We start from the raw sequence: 16,942 nt of genomic DNA, 5'->3' as shown, positions 1-16,942 counted from the left end.
GAGCTGAGCTACCAGGGAAGCCCCTTTTCTCCATACTCATGCGATGAAAGTACAATTCTGACCCTGTTCATTGTTTCAAAATCTTCCATAGATCTCCAAATACTGTTAAGTGAGTAGTAGTAGTAGTGCAGTCACTCAGTCATGTCTGACTCTTTGCAACCCAATGGACTGTAGCCCGCCAGGCTCCTCAGTCCCTGGGGATTCTCCAGGCAAGAATACTGGAGTGGGTTGCCATGCCCTTCTTCCAGACTCAGGGATGGAACGCGGTCTCCCACATTATAGGCAGATTCTTTGAGCCACCATGACATGTCTATATTATTATAATTAGATCAACAAATGTAAACATTGGGCTTCCCTGGTGGATCAGTGGTAAAGAATCCACCTACCAGTGCAGGAGACACAATGCAGGAAGATCCCCTGGGGAAGGAAATGGCAACCCACTTGAGTATTCTTGCCTGGGAAATTCCACAGCCAAAGGAGCCTGGCAGGCTACAGTTCCATGCAGTCACAAGAGTCAGACATGACTTCAAACAACAAAGCCTCTATTTTCAAAGGCCTTTCACTCGAGTCCCAACCTCTAGCCTCGCTTTCCATTCTAACTCACTTAAGTCGTGTCCAACTCTGTGTGACCCTCTGGACTGCAGCCCTCCAGGCTCCTCTGCCCATGAGATTCTCCAGGCAGAAATACTGGAGTAGGCTGCCATTTCCTTCTCCAGGGGATCCTCTCCATCCAGGGATCCAACCTGCGTCTCCTGCACTGGCAGGTGGATTCTTTACCACTGACCCACCTGGGAAGCCAAGTTAACCTGAACCAAACTTATGTTTTTTTAATTATCTCATTTGCTTACATATTAAATGAGAATAATATTTTTTACTTATTTCCAAGAACACTGTAACAGTTATTTTAAGGTTGTCAGGAAGAAAATAATTAGTAAATCTAGGACAATGTTTTATTATTTTTCTCAAAATGCTTCAGCAATCTCTAAAAAATAACTTTTCAGACAATATATGGAGAGATTTAGATGCTTATTAGCAGTACTACTTCAAGTAAGATGTTGAGTCTTACTCAGTTGTACTTGGTATCTATTAACTTATACCAATTGACATTTTTCTACCATATACTATATTCTTAAGTCATCTAACAATTAAAAGGCATAAAATAATCCTTATTTTGCCTTTTCTACTTCTACAGTATCTAGCAAATTACTATTCCTCATATTGAAATACTTTAAAAATTAGACTATAGGAAAGAAATGAAAGTATTTCCTATAGGCAAATTAGTCTGCCTTGACTAAGAGAAATAACCCAATGAGTTGATAAGCCTTATTCTAACACTGATTTTCACAGATGAAATCTACAATAGAAACAGACAAAAACACTATTAGGAAGACATACCTTGCAATTAGCATATGATCCTGAATATAGGCTAAAAATTGAGGATGATCTTTTCTAGCAATGTACAAACACTCTCCATGTAGACAGAGGATCTTCAGGCAATTGAGCATGTTAAAAAGAATGTCTGGCTCTTCAAACTTAGCCATTTCCTATGCAAAGAACCACATGTTTACTGAGTTATCACAAATGGCAATGCTACCAAATAAAATATTCAAATATCTCAAAAAATATACCTGGAAAATGGTGTATATTAATCTCAATGTTACTGGAAGCTGCTGGTAGCAAAACTTTCTTTCAGTATCATTCTTTATTGCTAGGAAGAAATAATTACACACAAGTTAGCACAACTTTTTTCCCCATCATTCATGAATTATCAAGACCATAAAATGAAGAGAAGTAAATATGTAAATAGAATATATTAAAAATATTCATGTAAAGTGTTTCTTTGCTCTCCAAGTAAGCATATATACTTTCCATAATGCAAGTGCAGGAAAGCTAGATTTAGGATCCTCGGCTTCCAACTTCCACTGTGTATTCAGATACCTTTCATTCCCTGAAGCAACCCCAGCCCAGCCCTATGCTCCTGTAAGCACCTAGTTCCACTGATACCTGGAGGGGCCTAGGGCTTGGCTAGGTTTGCCTTCTTATTTGAAAGAGAGATAGTATAGTGTGAAAATGTTAATTGTTCAGTCATGTCTGACTCTTTATGACCCCATGGACTGTAGCCCGCCAGGCTCCTCTCCATGGAATTTCCCAGGCAGGAATAGTAGAGTGGATTGCTATTTCCTTCTCCAGGGGATCTTCCTAACCCAGGGATCAAACCTGGGTCTCCTGCATTGAAGGCAGATTCTTTACCATCTGAGACACTGGGGAATGCAGGTATTAAAGAGAGAAGTGAGCTTCCCTAGTAGCTCAGATGGTAAAGAATCTGCTTACAGTGCAGGAAGGGTTTGATTCCTGGGTCAGGAAGATCCCCTGGAGAAGGGAATGGCTACCCATTCCAGAATTCTTCCTGGAGAATTTCATGGACAGAGGACCTGATGGGCTACACAGTCCTTGGAGTCGGAAACAGTCAGACATGACTGAGCAACTGAGCAACTAACACTTTCACTTTCTTTTTCACTTTCAAAGAGACATATGCAAGTTGTATTAACACCTAAGGATTTACCCCAGGATTCACATGTATCCTTTCCACACATTCACAGGACTTACTCTTGCAAAAAAAGGATACTTTTAAAGACTTGAGAATATTTAAGTGAGAACTATTCATGGTTTTATCTTCTTGTGAAGATCTCTAAAAAGACCTTTGCCTCTATAGTTGGGGGTGGAGGGGTGGCTTGAGGAAGGTATATTGTAAATGAGGCATGCCAGAGAAAAGAATTCACAAGTTAATTCTCAAATGTAGAAACTAGTATAAAATGTTTTGAAATCACTATTATAAGTTTTGGCAATTCCTAGGATGAGAGATACTGGGAGTCAAACCATCTTTGTCTAGCATAAAAAATTTTTTTAATATTTTTAATGGAGGACATATCTGACTACTGTAAGAAATAGGTGCCAGGCCACAAAACAGGAAACAGGAAATATTCTAGAAAGAGGAGGAAACCACTGAACATATATCAATAGAGCGTTCCTCTAATCTCCTACAGAAGAGCTCAAGAACCCCTCCTGATGACCCACAAAGCAGAAGCAGGACCAGGGTGCTCAGCAGCAGGCAAGGCTGGTCTTGGAAAATAATTCCTCTTCCCTGAGGAGACAACTGTGTCCTGCAAACAGCAGAAAGTAAGAGAGGAAAAGTACACCAGAAACTGTGACCAGAGCCTGAAGTGGTGTTTAGGGGAGACGAACAGAGCAAATGTTTAGGTAAGTGGAGCTCACAAACAATTAAGCACAAGGGAAGTGTAATTTACAAAAACCAACTGCTTGATTTTAACCATTATTCAAGTGGCAATTAATTGATTTGTGTACTATGTCGGGTTAAAAAAATCTATTTACACAGAAAGAGTACAGGTTATTAGATCATAAGTGAAATCCATCAACCTGCCAGACTTAAGACTATACTACATAGCTACAGTCATCAAGACAGTGTGGTACTGGCACAAAGACAGCAATACAGATCAATGGAACAAAATAGAAAGCTCAGAGATAAATCCACACACCTGTGGATACCTTATCTTTGACAAAGGAGGCAAAAATATACAATGAAGAAAAGACAGTATCTTTAGCAAGTGGTGCTGGGAAAACTGGTCAACCACCTGTAAAAGAATGAAACTAGAACACTATCTAACACCATACACAAAAATAAACTCAAAATGGATTAAAGATCTAAAAGTAAGACCAGAAACTATAAAACTCTTAGAGGAAAACATAGGCAGAATACTCTGACATAAATCACAGCAAGATTCCTCTATGACTTACTTCCCAGAGTAATGGAAATGAAAACAAAAATAAACTAATGGGACCTAATTGAACTTTAAAGCATTTGTACAATGAAGGAAACTATAAGCAAGGTGAAAAGGCAGCCTTCAGAATGGGAGAACATAATAGCATATGAAGCAACTGACAAAGAATTAATCTCCAACATATACAAGTAGCTCCTGCAGCTCAACTGCAGAAAAATAAATGACCCAATAAAAAAATGGGCAAAGAATTAAACAGACATTTCTCCAAAGAAGACATACAAATGGCTAACAAACACATGAAAAGATGGTCAACATCACTCATTATCAGTTCAGTTCAGTTCAGTCGCTCAGTCATGTCTGACTTTTTGCGATCCCATAAATCGCAGCATGCCAGGCCTCCCTGTCCATCACCAACTCCCAGAGTTCACTCAGACTCATGTCCATCAAGTCAGTGATGCCATCCAGCCATCTCATCCTCTGTCATCCCCTTCTCCTTCTGCCCCCAATCCCTCCCAGCATCAGAGTCTTTTCCAATGAGTCAACTCTTCATATGAGGTGGCCAAAGTACTGGAGTTTCAGCTTTAGCATCATTCCTTCCAAAGAAATTCCAGGGCTGATCTCCTTCAGAGTGGACTGGTTGGATCTCCTTGCAGTCCAAGGGACTCTCAAGAGTCTTCTCCAACACCATAGTTCAAAAGCATCAATTCTTCGGCACTCAGCCTTCTTCACAGTCCAACTCTCACATCCATACATGACCACTGGAAAAACCATAGCCTTGACTAGACGGACCTTAGTCGGCAAAGCAATGTCTCTGCTTTTGAATATGCTATCTAGGTTGGTCATAACTTTTCTTCCAAGGAGTAAGCATCTTTTAATTTCATGGCTGCAGTCACTATCTGCAGTGATTTTGGAGCCCAAAAAAATAAAGTCTGACACTGTTTCCACTGTTTCCCCATCTATTTCCCATGAAGTGATGGGACTGGATGCCATGATCTTCATTTTCTGAATGTTGAGCTTTCAGCCAACTTTTTCACTCTCCTCTTTCACTTTCATCAAGAGGCTTTTTAGTTCCTCTTCATTTTCTGCCATAAGGGTGGTGTCATCCGCACATCTGAGGTTATTGATATTTCTCCCGGCAGTCTTGATTCCAGCTTGTGTTTCTTCCAGTCCAGCGTTTCTCATGATGTACTCTGCATATAAGTTAAATAAGTAGGGTGACAATATACAGCCTTGATGTACTCCTTGTCCTATTTGGAACCAGTCTGTTGTTCCATGTCCAGTTCTAACTGTTGCTTCCTGGCCTGCATACAGATTTCTCAAGAGGCAGGTTCGGTGGTCTGGTATTCTCATCTCTCTCAGAATTTTCCAGTTTATTGTGATCCACACATCAAAGGCTTTGGCATAGTCAATAAAGCAGAAATAGATGTTTTTCTGGAACTTTCTTGCTTTTTCCATGATCCAGCAGATGTTGGCAATTTGATCTCTGGTTCCTCTGCCTTTTCTAAAGCCAGCTTGAACATCAGGAAGTTCTCGGTTCACGTATTGCTGAAGCCTGGCTTGGTGAATTTTGATGCAAATCAAAATCACAATGAGGTACCATCTCATGCCGGGCAGAATGGCTGCCACCACAAAGTCTACAAACAATAAATGCTGGAGAGGGTGTGGAGAAAAAGGAGCCTTCTTACACTGTTGGTGGGAATGCAAACTAGTACAGCCACTATGGAGAACAGTGTGGAGATTCCTTTAAAAACTGGAACTAGAAATAGATCTGCCATACTACCCAGGAATCCCACTGCTGGGCATACACAACAAGGAAACCAGAATTGAAAGAGATACATGTACCCCAGTGTTCATCGCAGCACTGTTTACAACAGTCAGGACATGGAAGCAACCTAGATGTCCATCAGCAGACAAATGGATAAGGAAGTTGTGGTACATATACACAGTGGAATATTACTCAGCTATTTTTAAAAAAAAGAACACATTTGAGTTAGTTCTAATGAGGTGGATGAAACTGGAGCCTATTATATAGAGTGAAATAAGTCAGAAAGCATATTAATCCACTATATGGAATTTAGAAAGATGGTAACGATGACCCTATAGGCAACACTGCAAAAGAGATACAAACGTAAAGAACAGACTTTTAGCCTATGCGGAAGAAGGCAAGGGTCGGACTATATGAGAGAATAGCATTGAAACATGAATATTACCATATGTAAAATAGATGACCAGTACAAGTTTGATGCATGAAGCAGAGCACTCAAAGGTGGTGCTCTGGGACAACCAGAGGGATAGGGTAGGGAAGGGTGATGGGAGTGGGGTTCAGGATGGTGGGACACATGAATACCCACGGCTGATTCATGTCGCTATATGGCAAAAACCACCACAATATTGTAAAGTAATTACCCTCCAATTAAAATAAATAAATTAATTTTTTAAAAAAGACTAAATCCACCATGTGGCTTTCAGAGAAAAAAAATAATAAGTGAAATCCATGCTTTCCTTAGGCATTAATTCCTGATAGAAACATGGCTTGGACCTCAGCCTTAGCAAATAATTAGTAAATCTAAGTAAACCCAGAGACTTAGGTTCTAGTCTCATCCCTGCCACTAACTAGTTGCACAATATTTGGGTTACCAATTTCCAGTCTCCCACCCCAGTATACCCAGGATCAAGGGTGAGCAGGTGGAGCTCATTTCACTGTGTTTGTCTTTCAACTCCTCAGATGACCCTGATGCTCCATTACATTTTGGAGTCATGTTGAGCATAAAGTATAAATCAGGAGTGAACAACAGAAGCTACATGACCACGAGCAAGATGCTCAACCATCGTGGATGTACTTTCCTCATCCACAAAGTGAGAAGGCTGACCTAGATCGGCAGGCTTCAAATCTCTTTCCATGAAATCCTCTGTTGAAACAGAATCTTGCTTAGAACTCCAACATATGAAATAGCAGAAGACAGAGCACCCTGGTTGAAGCAGGGTGGGGAGCCTGGATCTCCTCATCCTTTGCCCACATCTTCTCACCAACTGCCACCCAATTAAGGATGGTCAAAAGAAAACACAGAGATTTACAGCCTCTAGTACACGCTGAGAACCAATGAAGTAGGTGATCTTAGGTGTTCCCTTATCTAAGTGTCAATGGTTCTAAATAGTGTGAGTCAATATTTTGTTTGTGTGTGTGTGTGTGCGCCAGTCATGTCTGACTCTTTGTAACCCCATGGACTGTAGCCTGCCAGGCTCCTCTGTTCCTGGGATTCTCCAAGCAAAAATACTGGGGTGGGTTACCATTTCATCCTCCAGAGGATCTTTCTGACCCAGGGATCAAGCCCACGTCTCATGCATTGGCAAGCTGATTCTCTACCACTTTAGCCACCCAGGAAGTCAATATATTCACCCTCAACTAACTATTTATACAGTTCCTGCTGAAGCAGTGAGTTCCAACCAAGCAGTTTGTACTAACAATGTAGTTACCCTGGTCTGATCAGATGCCCCATGAGTTGAAAAGGAGCCCCCAAAATAGTTATTTAATGTTTGCTGTTCACTGAAGGGGTGATGGAAAGCCTGTGCTTCCCAAACTTTGGTTCTAGGGAGCGGGTCCCCCAGGGGCCAGTTATACCTACAGTTCAGGATTGTGGAAGCAGGAAGATACAAATTCAGAGAGTGCCACAGTGCAGATCCAGAAACCAGGCTTTGCCAGAGGGACGTGAGGTCACACCCTAAATTCCTGAAACCCCTTCAGAGTTTGAAGAGCTGGAGATGATTTCATGGGGGCCTCTTCCTGCCATCTTGCTGCTCCCAGTTAGCCTACACAGAGCCTTTAAGCAAACTAGAATGAGGGCATCCCTCTTCCCAGCTCTGAGCAGAGCCAACCAAGTAGCCTTAGAGTATGACTTGTACAGCTGCTCACGATGAGCCCATCCAAGGTCCCAGCCAAAGCCCTAGGGCGCAGCTTTGGCCACCTCTATCCAGAAGCACTGTGCTTTGGCCAAATGACCCGAGTCGCTCTCAAGAGTGCTGCCACCCTCCGCTTGGTGGTTGCTGTTTAGTCGCTCAGTCGTGCCTGACTCTTTGTGACCCCATGGACTATAGCACGCCAGGCTTCCCTGTCCTTCACTGTCTCCCAGAGTTTGGCCCTTCAACCTTAGCTCACAGCTACTTCTCCATAGAGAACACAATTCACTGAACAGGATTCAATGTGGAGATGCTGCCTTCATTGACAGGGTGGGTTTTTGTCACTCACAAGCTCCTATTGTCATAAACATGCTCAGGGACTTCTGCTCCACCAGAAGCACGCCCTGGATCTGTTCACTTCATAATCTTGAGAGAAATGGTTCATGTGCACCAGTCTGAACTTGCCCACGTCTAGATTAGTCTAAGCAACCCAGGTCCTGAATGTTAGTGTAGACTGGGTGGGATGTGCCCACTACTCCCGATAAGCCACAGCCCACCTACCAGCATGTTCCATGGGCTTGGGGCGGTTGCCAGGGTTCTCTTCACGCTTGTTCGCTGGATTCTCCTCCTCCTCACCTTCAGGGCCTATAATAAACTCTGGTCTGGAGGAAAGGAGGCTATCTTCAAGGCTGTCTGTGGGCTCCTGAAACAAACATGACAAGCAGCCGGATGAGCAGCCCTTCAGGGATGTGAAGTCCCTCTTAGTTCAACAAAAGTAGGTGAGCACCTGCTGGTCCCAGGCCCTGTGCTGAACCCCAGGGGAGCAAAGGCACTGCCTCCATGATGGTTATTGGCATAATGGTTAAAGGACATTTAGATCAGCTGTTTTCTGAAACATTTTCATTAGCTTAAAATACATATGGGAAAAAAATCTTAAAAATGTTGTTAAACTTCCTAGGCTCACTTTCTCACCTCTGCTTTAATTCCTGTGCTTGTCTCAATTACCTAGTAATTCCAACCCATGCTCATTTTGTTCACTAACAGTACTTAATTAGCAGAGAATAATAAGGGGTTCATGTCAATATGTGTGTGTGTGCTCAGTCGTATCTGACTCTCTGTGACCCCATGGACTGTAGCCAGCCAGGCTCCTCTCTCTGTCCGCGGGATTTCCCAGGCAAGAATACTGGAACGGGTTGCCATTTCCTACTCCAGGGGATCTTCTCAATTCAGCAGTTGAACCTGCATTTCTTGTGTCTCCTGCATTGACAGAAAAATTCTTTACCACTGTACCACCTGGGAAGCCCTCACATCAACATATTTGGGTACAAATACTGGTGGCTGGGGGAAGTCAAATTTTTTGGAGCAAGACATTTCTATAACATGCGAGTTAAAGAGAGCTAGGTATACCTACCCAAGTGTTCATCAACAGATGAACAAATAGACAAAATATAGCAAATATATACAATGGAATATTATTCACTCTTATAAAGGAAAGAAATTCTGACACACGATACAATATGAATGGACCTTGAGGACATTATGCCAGGCTTCCCAGGTGGCACTAGTGGTAAAGAATCCACCTGCCAATACCTGCGGCTTAAGTTGCTTCAGTTGTGTCCAACTCTGTGCAACCCCATAGACGGCATCCCACCAGGCCCTCCCGTCCCTGGGATTCTCCAGGCAAGAACACTGGAGTGGGTTGCCATTTCCTTCTCCAATGCATGAAAGTGAAAAGTGAAAGTCAAGTCACTCAGTCCTGTCCGACTCTTCACGACCCCATGGACTGCAGCCCACCAGGCTCCTCCGTCCATGGGATTTTCCAGGCAAGAGTCCTGGAGCGGGGTGCCATTGCCTTCTCCAAATATATAAAATAGATAATCAAGAAGGACCTACTGTATAGCACAGGGAACTCTACTCAGTATTCTATAACAACCTGTATGGGAAAAGAATCTGAAAAAGAATGGTTATATGTATATGCATAATTTAATCACTTTGCTGTACACTTGAAGCTAAACAATGCTGTAAATCAACTATACTCCAATATAAAATAAAACTTAAAACTTTTAAAAAATAAAATTTTAAAATATCCTCCTTATTTAACACTTTAACCAGTAAAAATTTGAAGAATTACTTGATTGCCAGCTCAAAGCAAGCAGGTAAAGATTGATGGGATACACAAAGGGATACTGATAGGATACCAAAGAAGAAAAAATTCAGAGCTAAAATGGTGTCTGGGAAGGTTCTGAAGAATATCCTTGCCAGCTTCAGTTTTGATGAGACTGGCCCTGTCCCTAGGTCACCCATGACAAGATGTTAAGTTAAATTACAAACTGAGTTCCATAAAATTCAATACGGTGCATACTGACTGTTCTGCATATACCCAGTAACTCACCTATAATTCTCTGTGAATGGCAATATCATCAGTTCCCAGACCACAAAACATGGATTTATCCTCAATTTTTCCAATGCTAAACACTAACTAGGGACTTCCCTGGCAGTCCAGTGGTCAAGACTCTGCACTTTCACTACAGTACACACAGGTTCAATCCCTCGTCAGGGAACTAAATCCTACATGCTGCACAACACAGATGGAAAAAAAAAAAAAAAAACCACTAACTAAACACCAAGTGCTGTCAATTCTCTTTTCTAAAAATCCATCAGTCCCGTGACTTCTCCTCATCACCACCATCACTACCTTAGTTCAGGCTCCCCTGTTTCTTCCCTGCTGCTGCTGCTGCTGCTAATTCGCTTCAGTCGTGTCCGACTCTGTGCGACCCCATAGATGGTAGCCCACCAGGCTCCCCTGTCCCTGAGTGATCAATTAATCTTCTGACTAGATTCCTGTTCCGGGTATCCAAATCCTCTTATCTCTCTCCTCCACTGGCAGAATTTCTCAAATTCATCAAATTATAGCAGCACCCTGATTAAAATTCTTCAGGATTCCCCCACTATCACTGAGATAAAACACATACTTCTTGGTCTAGCAGACACAGCCTTTAATAAATGTGATTTTAAAATGGACCCTACCTTTCTCTCCTTTTCTATCTTTCTGCTCTATCAACAATGACCTACACAGTTTCCTGAGTAAATCATCATCCTCTTTCCTCTGTATCATTTAAGCAGAGAGGTTCCTAGGTCTCAAAGGGCTTTTTTTCTATCACCTTCATTTCATTAACTCCACTCTTCCTTCATAGAGGCACTCAGAAGCCATCTCCTCTGGGAAGATCTTGCCCACCTCTAACACACATCTAACCTGGACTCGTCCCTTTTCTGTTCTCTCATAACTACCTCATTCATCTCTTTCTCATTATGCTCATCACTCTGTCTTATGGTGTTTCATTTACTTAGTTAAATGATGTTCTCAAACCATCTATTACTGTGACTGTTGTAGGTAATAGATGTAAACTATATTCCCATTGAGTTTATAAGACCATATCGCAGGAATAGTACATTGTGACAAGTAAGACTAATGAGTTACATGGGCTGAAAGGTATTTAAAAACTGAAGAAACACTTTACTGCATGTATACTAGACCTCAAAAGAATTTTTTTTTATAAAGTCACTTTCTACCTATACAAACACTGGGGGAAGAAAAAGAGAAGATGTGGAACACTGGCTTGAATGATTCAGGTTCATCTACCTATGATGGTATGAGGGTGGTGATGTATGTATTTAAGATGGTAAATAGCCCAAACAGGGAATAACTAATATATGAAGTAGCTAATTTATGGCATATATTAGCTATTCCTTATTTAAACAATTTTCTTAAAAAGCAGAAAATGAAATGAAAGCTTTATTGGTTGTTGTCAGAGTCAATGAATTTTACACACTGAGGTTAAATCAGGAATTTTCATGTCTACATCCAATCTACCTACTCAATATTTGATGTGTATATTTTGTAGTATTCACTGTTACCTAAACTTTGTAACAAAACATTGTGATAAAATTATTTCAAGAATACCAGTAAAATTCATTTTGCTATACAGTAGAAACTAACAGGCAATGGCACCCCACTCCAGTCCTCTTGCCTGGAAAATCCCATGGACAGAGGAGCCTGGTGGGCTGCAGTCCATGAGGTCGCTAAGAGTCAGACACAACTGAGCGACTTCACTTTGACTTTTCACTTTCATGCATTGGAGAAGGAAATGGCAACCCACTCCAGTGTTCTTGCCTGGAGAATCCCAGGGACAGGGGAACCTGGTGGGCTGCCGTCTACGGGGTCACGCAGAGTCGGACACGACTGAAGCGACTTAGCAGCAGCAGCAGAAACTAACACAACACTGTAAAGCAACTTTAGTTCAATGAAAATTATTTTAAAATATTAAATTGTTGCCAGGATGAAAAATAAGAATACCAGTAATGCATTGTATTTATGAAAACTGTATGAATAAATATGTTACAACCATAACTCAAGATATTGTAAAGTAAAAAAAGAAATAAATAATTTATCAAAAAAAAAAAAAGAATTCTAACTTAAGATTTCTGTGTAAGATAGCTTCATTTCATATCTATTACCAGGAGCCTGAGTTGGTGAAAGGAACAGGGAAACTTTCTTTTAACACAGTTGCACATGTTACCCAGCATGGAGCATAAGGTAATACTGGAGAAGATTCATTCCACCATCTACGGCAGTCTTGACTACTATTATTCATGGATCATCTCATTTCTTCAACTGCTTACCACCAGTCGGCTTTCTTCTTTGGGAGCCAATCTCTCCAGGAGTTCACAAGCAAGCTGATAGCAGAGAATACTAGATTGACATAAGTTACACTCAATTGCTTTTTCTTCTTTCTGGCAGGTGTGGGAGCCCCCCCAGGGGGCTTGGAAGACATTGTTTATAATGGAAATAATGTCCTTTGATAAGCTGTGCTCAAAACCCATTGTGATCCCATCATCTTGCAACTCCATCTGAAAGATATCAAAAACAGGCCAAAAAAAAAAAAAAAAGAAGGAGGAGTTTGATCCTTTTGTTCAATATTCTATTGGCACTCTAATTGGGGATAATTTTCACTAATTGATGACAATATTAAATTATTTAAACATAACACACCTTGCAGACCATGACTATACATTGCTTTCCATGGACTCTTCTAAAAAGAATGTAACACAATACAAAGTAATGGAAATTATGTTTAATTCATGTAAGACATTTAAAAGAGGGTTCTTTTTTAAACCCATCACTTTGTGAGATGTTAAACATTTAAAAATGTTGCTCCTCACCCAATGTCCAGATCTTGGTTTCTAAATACCTTTATCCACTAAAGGAACCAGAACTCCTGGGAGAAATGGCTGATTCCAGGAAAAATGTAAAATGAGCTTGGAACATTTTAACATGCAAGAAATTAAGGAAGTATTCACAGAATGATGGGTGTATGTCAAAAGAACACAGAAGCCAATTTGAAGGGCCTCCCATTGGCCAAATATGAGTCTCAAAATAAATAATTATAGTAATGAATTTTAGCTCACTGAACAAAATAAGACTTCATGAGTAAACTTGGGTATAAGTAGATTAAACAAATAAATATCAATATTAAATAGAGAGGGGGAACCTGCTTCTTCAGTAGAATTCCAGCTAATAAATTAGAAGAAATGATGGAATTGGAAAATTATCATTTGGTAACCATCATAATAAAAATTGGTTCAGAAATAAATCACCCATGGATGCTAAAACTAGGTGAAAGCCTGATGAGAAATGGGAAATCGGTCTTAAAGTAGCTCTCTATAAGTTAGTTACTAATTACAAAGGGGTAAGTAGTGACTTTGTAGTAGAGAAATCTGGCAGAAATCACTTTAACCAAGTTATCACCACCTGAAATGGGACATTATCATGTCATGTGCCTCCTGATATCAGACACTGAAAACAATATAAAATCAAATCTGTAGCATGACTGACAAAAGTGCTGAATGCAAATTGATTCATAAGGAAACATCAGACTCATATTGAGAAATATTCTACAACATAACTGGACTGTACTCTTCAGAAATGTTAAGAATATGACAGATAAAGGCTGGAGAACTGTCCTGAAATAGAGAAGACTAAAGGGTCAGGACAAATCATTGCAATGAATGATACTAGATTAAGTCCTCAATCAAAAATCACTTTTTTCTTTTGCTATAAAGGTGATATGATTATTATATCAATTTTAATGAATAATTTCTGTAAGCTTGATAATATATAATAGTCTTATAACAATACTAATTTCCTGATTTTGACAACCGTACGTGGTTCTGTAAAAGAATGCCATTTTTTAGAAAATAGACTCTAAAGGATTTAAGGATAAAGGGATATCCTGTGTGCAACTTACTTTCAAATGGTTCATTAAAAAAATTCTGTAATTAACACATACATATATAGACTAAGAGAGAGAGAAGAGAAATAAATGTGATCAATGTTAACATTCAGAGAATTTAGGGGGAAAGTACTTGGGAATTTTTTGTACTATTCTTTCAACTTTTCTGCAAGTCTCAAATTATTTCAAAATAAAAAATTAAGAAGAAATGATCCATGACCAAAGCCTTTTCTAAACTTCCCTGTTAAAATTAGCTTCAAAAATCAATTTATATTAAAATCAGCCCATCACTATAGAGTTATACCTTACTCTTCCCAAAACCAGAATTACCCAGTTTGTTCACCAAGTTTTTTTCAACAGAATCAATTCTAACAATGCTAAAACTCATATCCACCCTCATATGTCAACATCATTGCAGATATTCAATGATTGCAAGTACTTTTCAGGCTCTTTAGAAAATCCCCATAGAAGTTTGTGAAATGTCCTGAGTAATACTGCATCATTTCAGTAAGTGTGAAGATGCCCCACATAAAGAAAGAATCGCTATACAGTGCTTCCCCTCATTCTTCACCTCTGAACTAAAGGAAGTTCATGCTTCAGCTACCTGCTTCAGGAGAAGATCAAACATGAGGATGAAACAATTTAGATTCATTTCATCATCTTCACAATCAAAGTCAATAGTCCTTCCTCCTTGGTGTCCAAAATTCTTGAAAGGACTACGAAATGGACTACGCATAGGACTCCGAAATGGACTCTGAAAAGGACTATGAAATGGACTCAGCATATTGTGCTGAACTCGCCGACCAGGATCAGAGGCAACACTCACCTATAAAAAAGAAAATTAACACATATAAGTGAACTCATAGAAGTTCAAATGGCTGTACAAAATACTTGAGGATGCTGTGGAAGGTATTTCCAGCTGTCACACTGATTTCCTTCCTTAGCCAATGGAATTACTACCTCCAAATCCCATGCATCTTCTCAAAACATAAAAATAAAAAATAAAATCATCCAAACTTTCTAGTTGTCAGGTAAATGACACATCATCACCCTGAAAAATGAAGGCAGCCTCTTTGCCATTATATTTTTCATCCCACCAACATTTCCAACTAAACTAAATTGCCTGCATCTATCTAAAACCATAATCTGAACAATGACAACTTCCAGAAGTAAAGCATTGCAAATCAATTTTAGAATCATTAGCACAGAATCTCAGATTGACTGGTAAAAGAAGAATGGTCTCTGACAATAATGATTATTACACTATCATGAGACCACAATACATCAAGCCCACTGCAGTAGTTATTTTCCATTTGTGAACCAACTCTTCCCCCACAAAAGGCCCTCACTGCCCTTTTCTGTCCTGGTCTATGCCCAAGGATGCCAAGAGCTGAGTCTCCTCTGGCCCTCTTGCTGGATGGCTTCCAGCTGGATTCAGTTAATGAGAAGCACCAGCAGAAGACCTGAAGTTGGCAGAGAGAGAGGCAGGAGTATTCCTCTCCACCACCTGGCTCCTCTGATGCTACATTTCTGCAGCATCTCCATCCTCTCCAGTTCCTCTAGCCAGCCTTTCCCTATAACTTCAGCTGCCAAAAGGCCCAGGAACACTTGTTCCTTCAGCTATAGGTATATAAAGGCTTCCTAGTGAACTACTGCTGGCCTCTGGGTGTCTCACCGACCCTATTGCCCCCTTAACCATTCCCATGACTCTATAGGCCAAGTATCCATTAAAGACTCTTCGTTAAACATCTGGGATGAATTCCGTAGCAGGACCCTGACTGACACACCTGTACATCAGTCTCAAGTCATATTTTCTCTCTTTAAAATCTCTCTAATAATGAGAAAGCTCCTTGAACACCACATTTAAAGTAAAAAAGAAGAGTATCCCATTAAGAATCAGAATACCTGGATCATGATAGTGTTATCTATGGCAAATCGCTTCAGTTCACTGAACCTCAGGTTAAGTAGTTGTAAAATGAGGATAATGAGTTCTTTCCAACTGCCTCACACAGTCCTCACACATCTTCACATGTGATATCATTACATGTGAATACACTACACAGTATAAAGTGTTAATCATGTACTGTAATATTAAAGGTTACCAAAGAAAGAAATAAAATATAAATATTGGGCAGCTGGTTCCTATGAGGTGCATGAGCAAAGAAATAGTGATTTTTTTAAAAAAAAGCATTTTAAAAGCATGAATTCTATGAGTATGATGGTATTATAAAATATCATTATTCTTGCCTGGAGAATTCCATGGACAGAGGGGCCTGACAGGCTACAGTCCAATAGGGTCACTAAGAGTTAGATACAACTGAAGCAACTTGGCACACATGCACAGAAATGTCACATACAGATGTAAATTCCCTGAATGGCTCTTGTGAGCATCATGACGTTCCTTGATCATTGACTATTAAAGACTAAAACAATTTTTTAGAAATAAAAGTCAATTGAAATTTTTAGAAAATTATAAACATTTTTAAAAGGCACTAAATACAATCTATGATCTCATGATTTTGTCATGTTCTCTAATCCCTAGATAGCAGGTAGAATGACTGGAGGGTTGTGGTGTACAGCAGGGAAGATGCTTTGGAGAGGCTAGACAGGAATAGAAGCCCAGAACAGTCCTCACCCACCACCAGCTGACAGTCAGCCTCTCCAAAGCTGACCATGGTCTGGGGATGTCAGTACAAGAGCAGAAACGTTGTCAGGTCCTCCATAGAAAAGTTATCATAAACCTCCAACAGCTTCCATATGCTTTAGACCAGACTATACTGACTTCTCTCATCCTCAAAGGCACAAAGGGATCAATAAGATGGGCTCAGTTAGTTCACAGTGACGGTATCGCTTACAGTCACCACTAGTTGATAATTTTTTCCCAAAACACAGTAGAAAAAAAAACATACAAACAACAATATCCAAACTCCTCATTCCCAAAGTAAAGCACTGATCTGCCCA

The 16,942-nt window shown here is 40.2% G+C and overlaps 1 protein-coding gene across 3 annotated transcripts in view; it reads right to left on the bottom strand.

Annotated features, from left to right (window-relative positions):
- UNC79 (unc-79 homolog, NALCN channel complex subunit) overlaps positions 1-16,942 on the bottom strand; it is a 209,032-nt gene that overhangs the window by 111,186 nt on the left and 80,904 nt on the right. For all 3 annotated transcript variants that reach the window (XM_068991237.1, XM_068991239.1, XM_068991238.1), the window contains exons 15-19: positions 14,586-14,807; positions 12,372-12,599; positions 8,253-8,394; positions 1,629-1,708; positions 1,396-1,544 (exon numbers count right to left, since the gene is read on the bottom strand). In XM_068991237.1, the coding sequence (XP_068847338.1) occupies positions 1,396-1,544; positions 1,629-1,708; positions 8,253-8,394; positions 12,372-12,599; positions 14,586-14,807 (821 nt within the window). The remainder of the gene's footprint in view (positions 1-1,395; positions 1,545-1,628; positions 1,709-8,252; positions 8,395-12,371; positions 12,600-14,585; positions 14,808-16,942) is intronic.

The sequence above is a fragment of the Capricornis sumatraensis genome, chromosome 19, assembly GCF_032405125.1.
Source record: "Capricornis sumatraensis isolate serow.1 chromosome 19, serow.2, whole genome shotgun sequence".
NCBI classification, from domain to species: domain Eukaryota; kingdom Metazoa; phylum Chordata; class Mammalia; order Artiodactyla; family Bovidae; genus Capricornis; species Capricornis sumatraensis.
The sequence above is the reverse complement of the archived record's forward strand: the minus strand, read 5'-3'. Positions and strand labels throughout refer to the sequence as shown.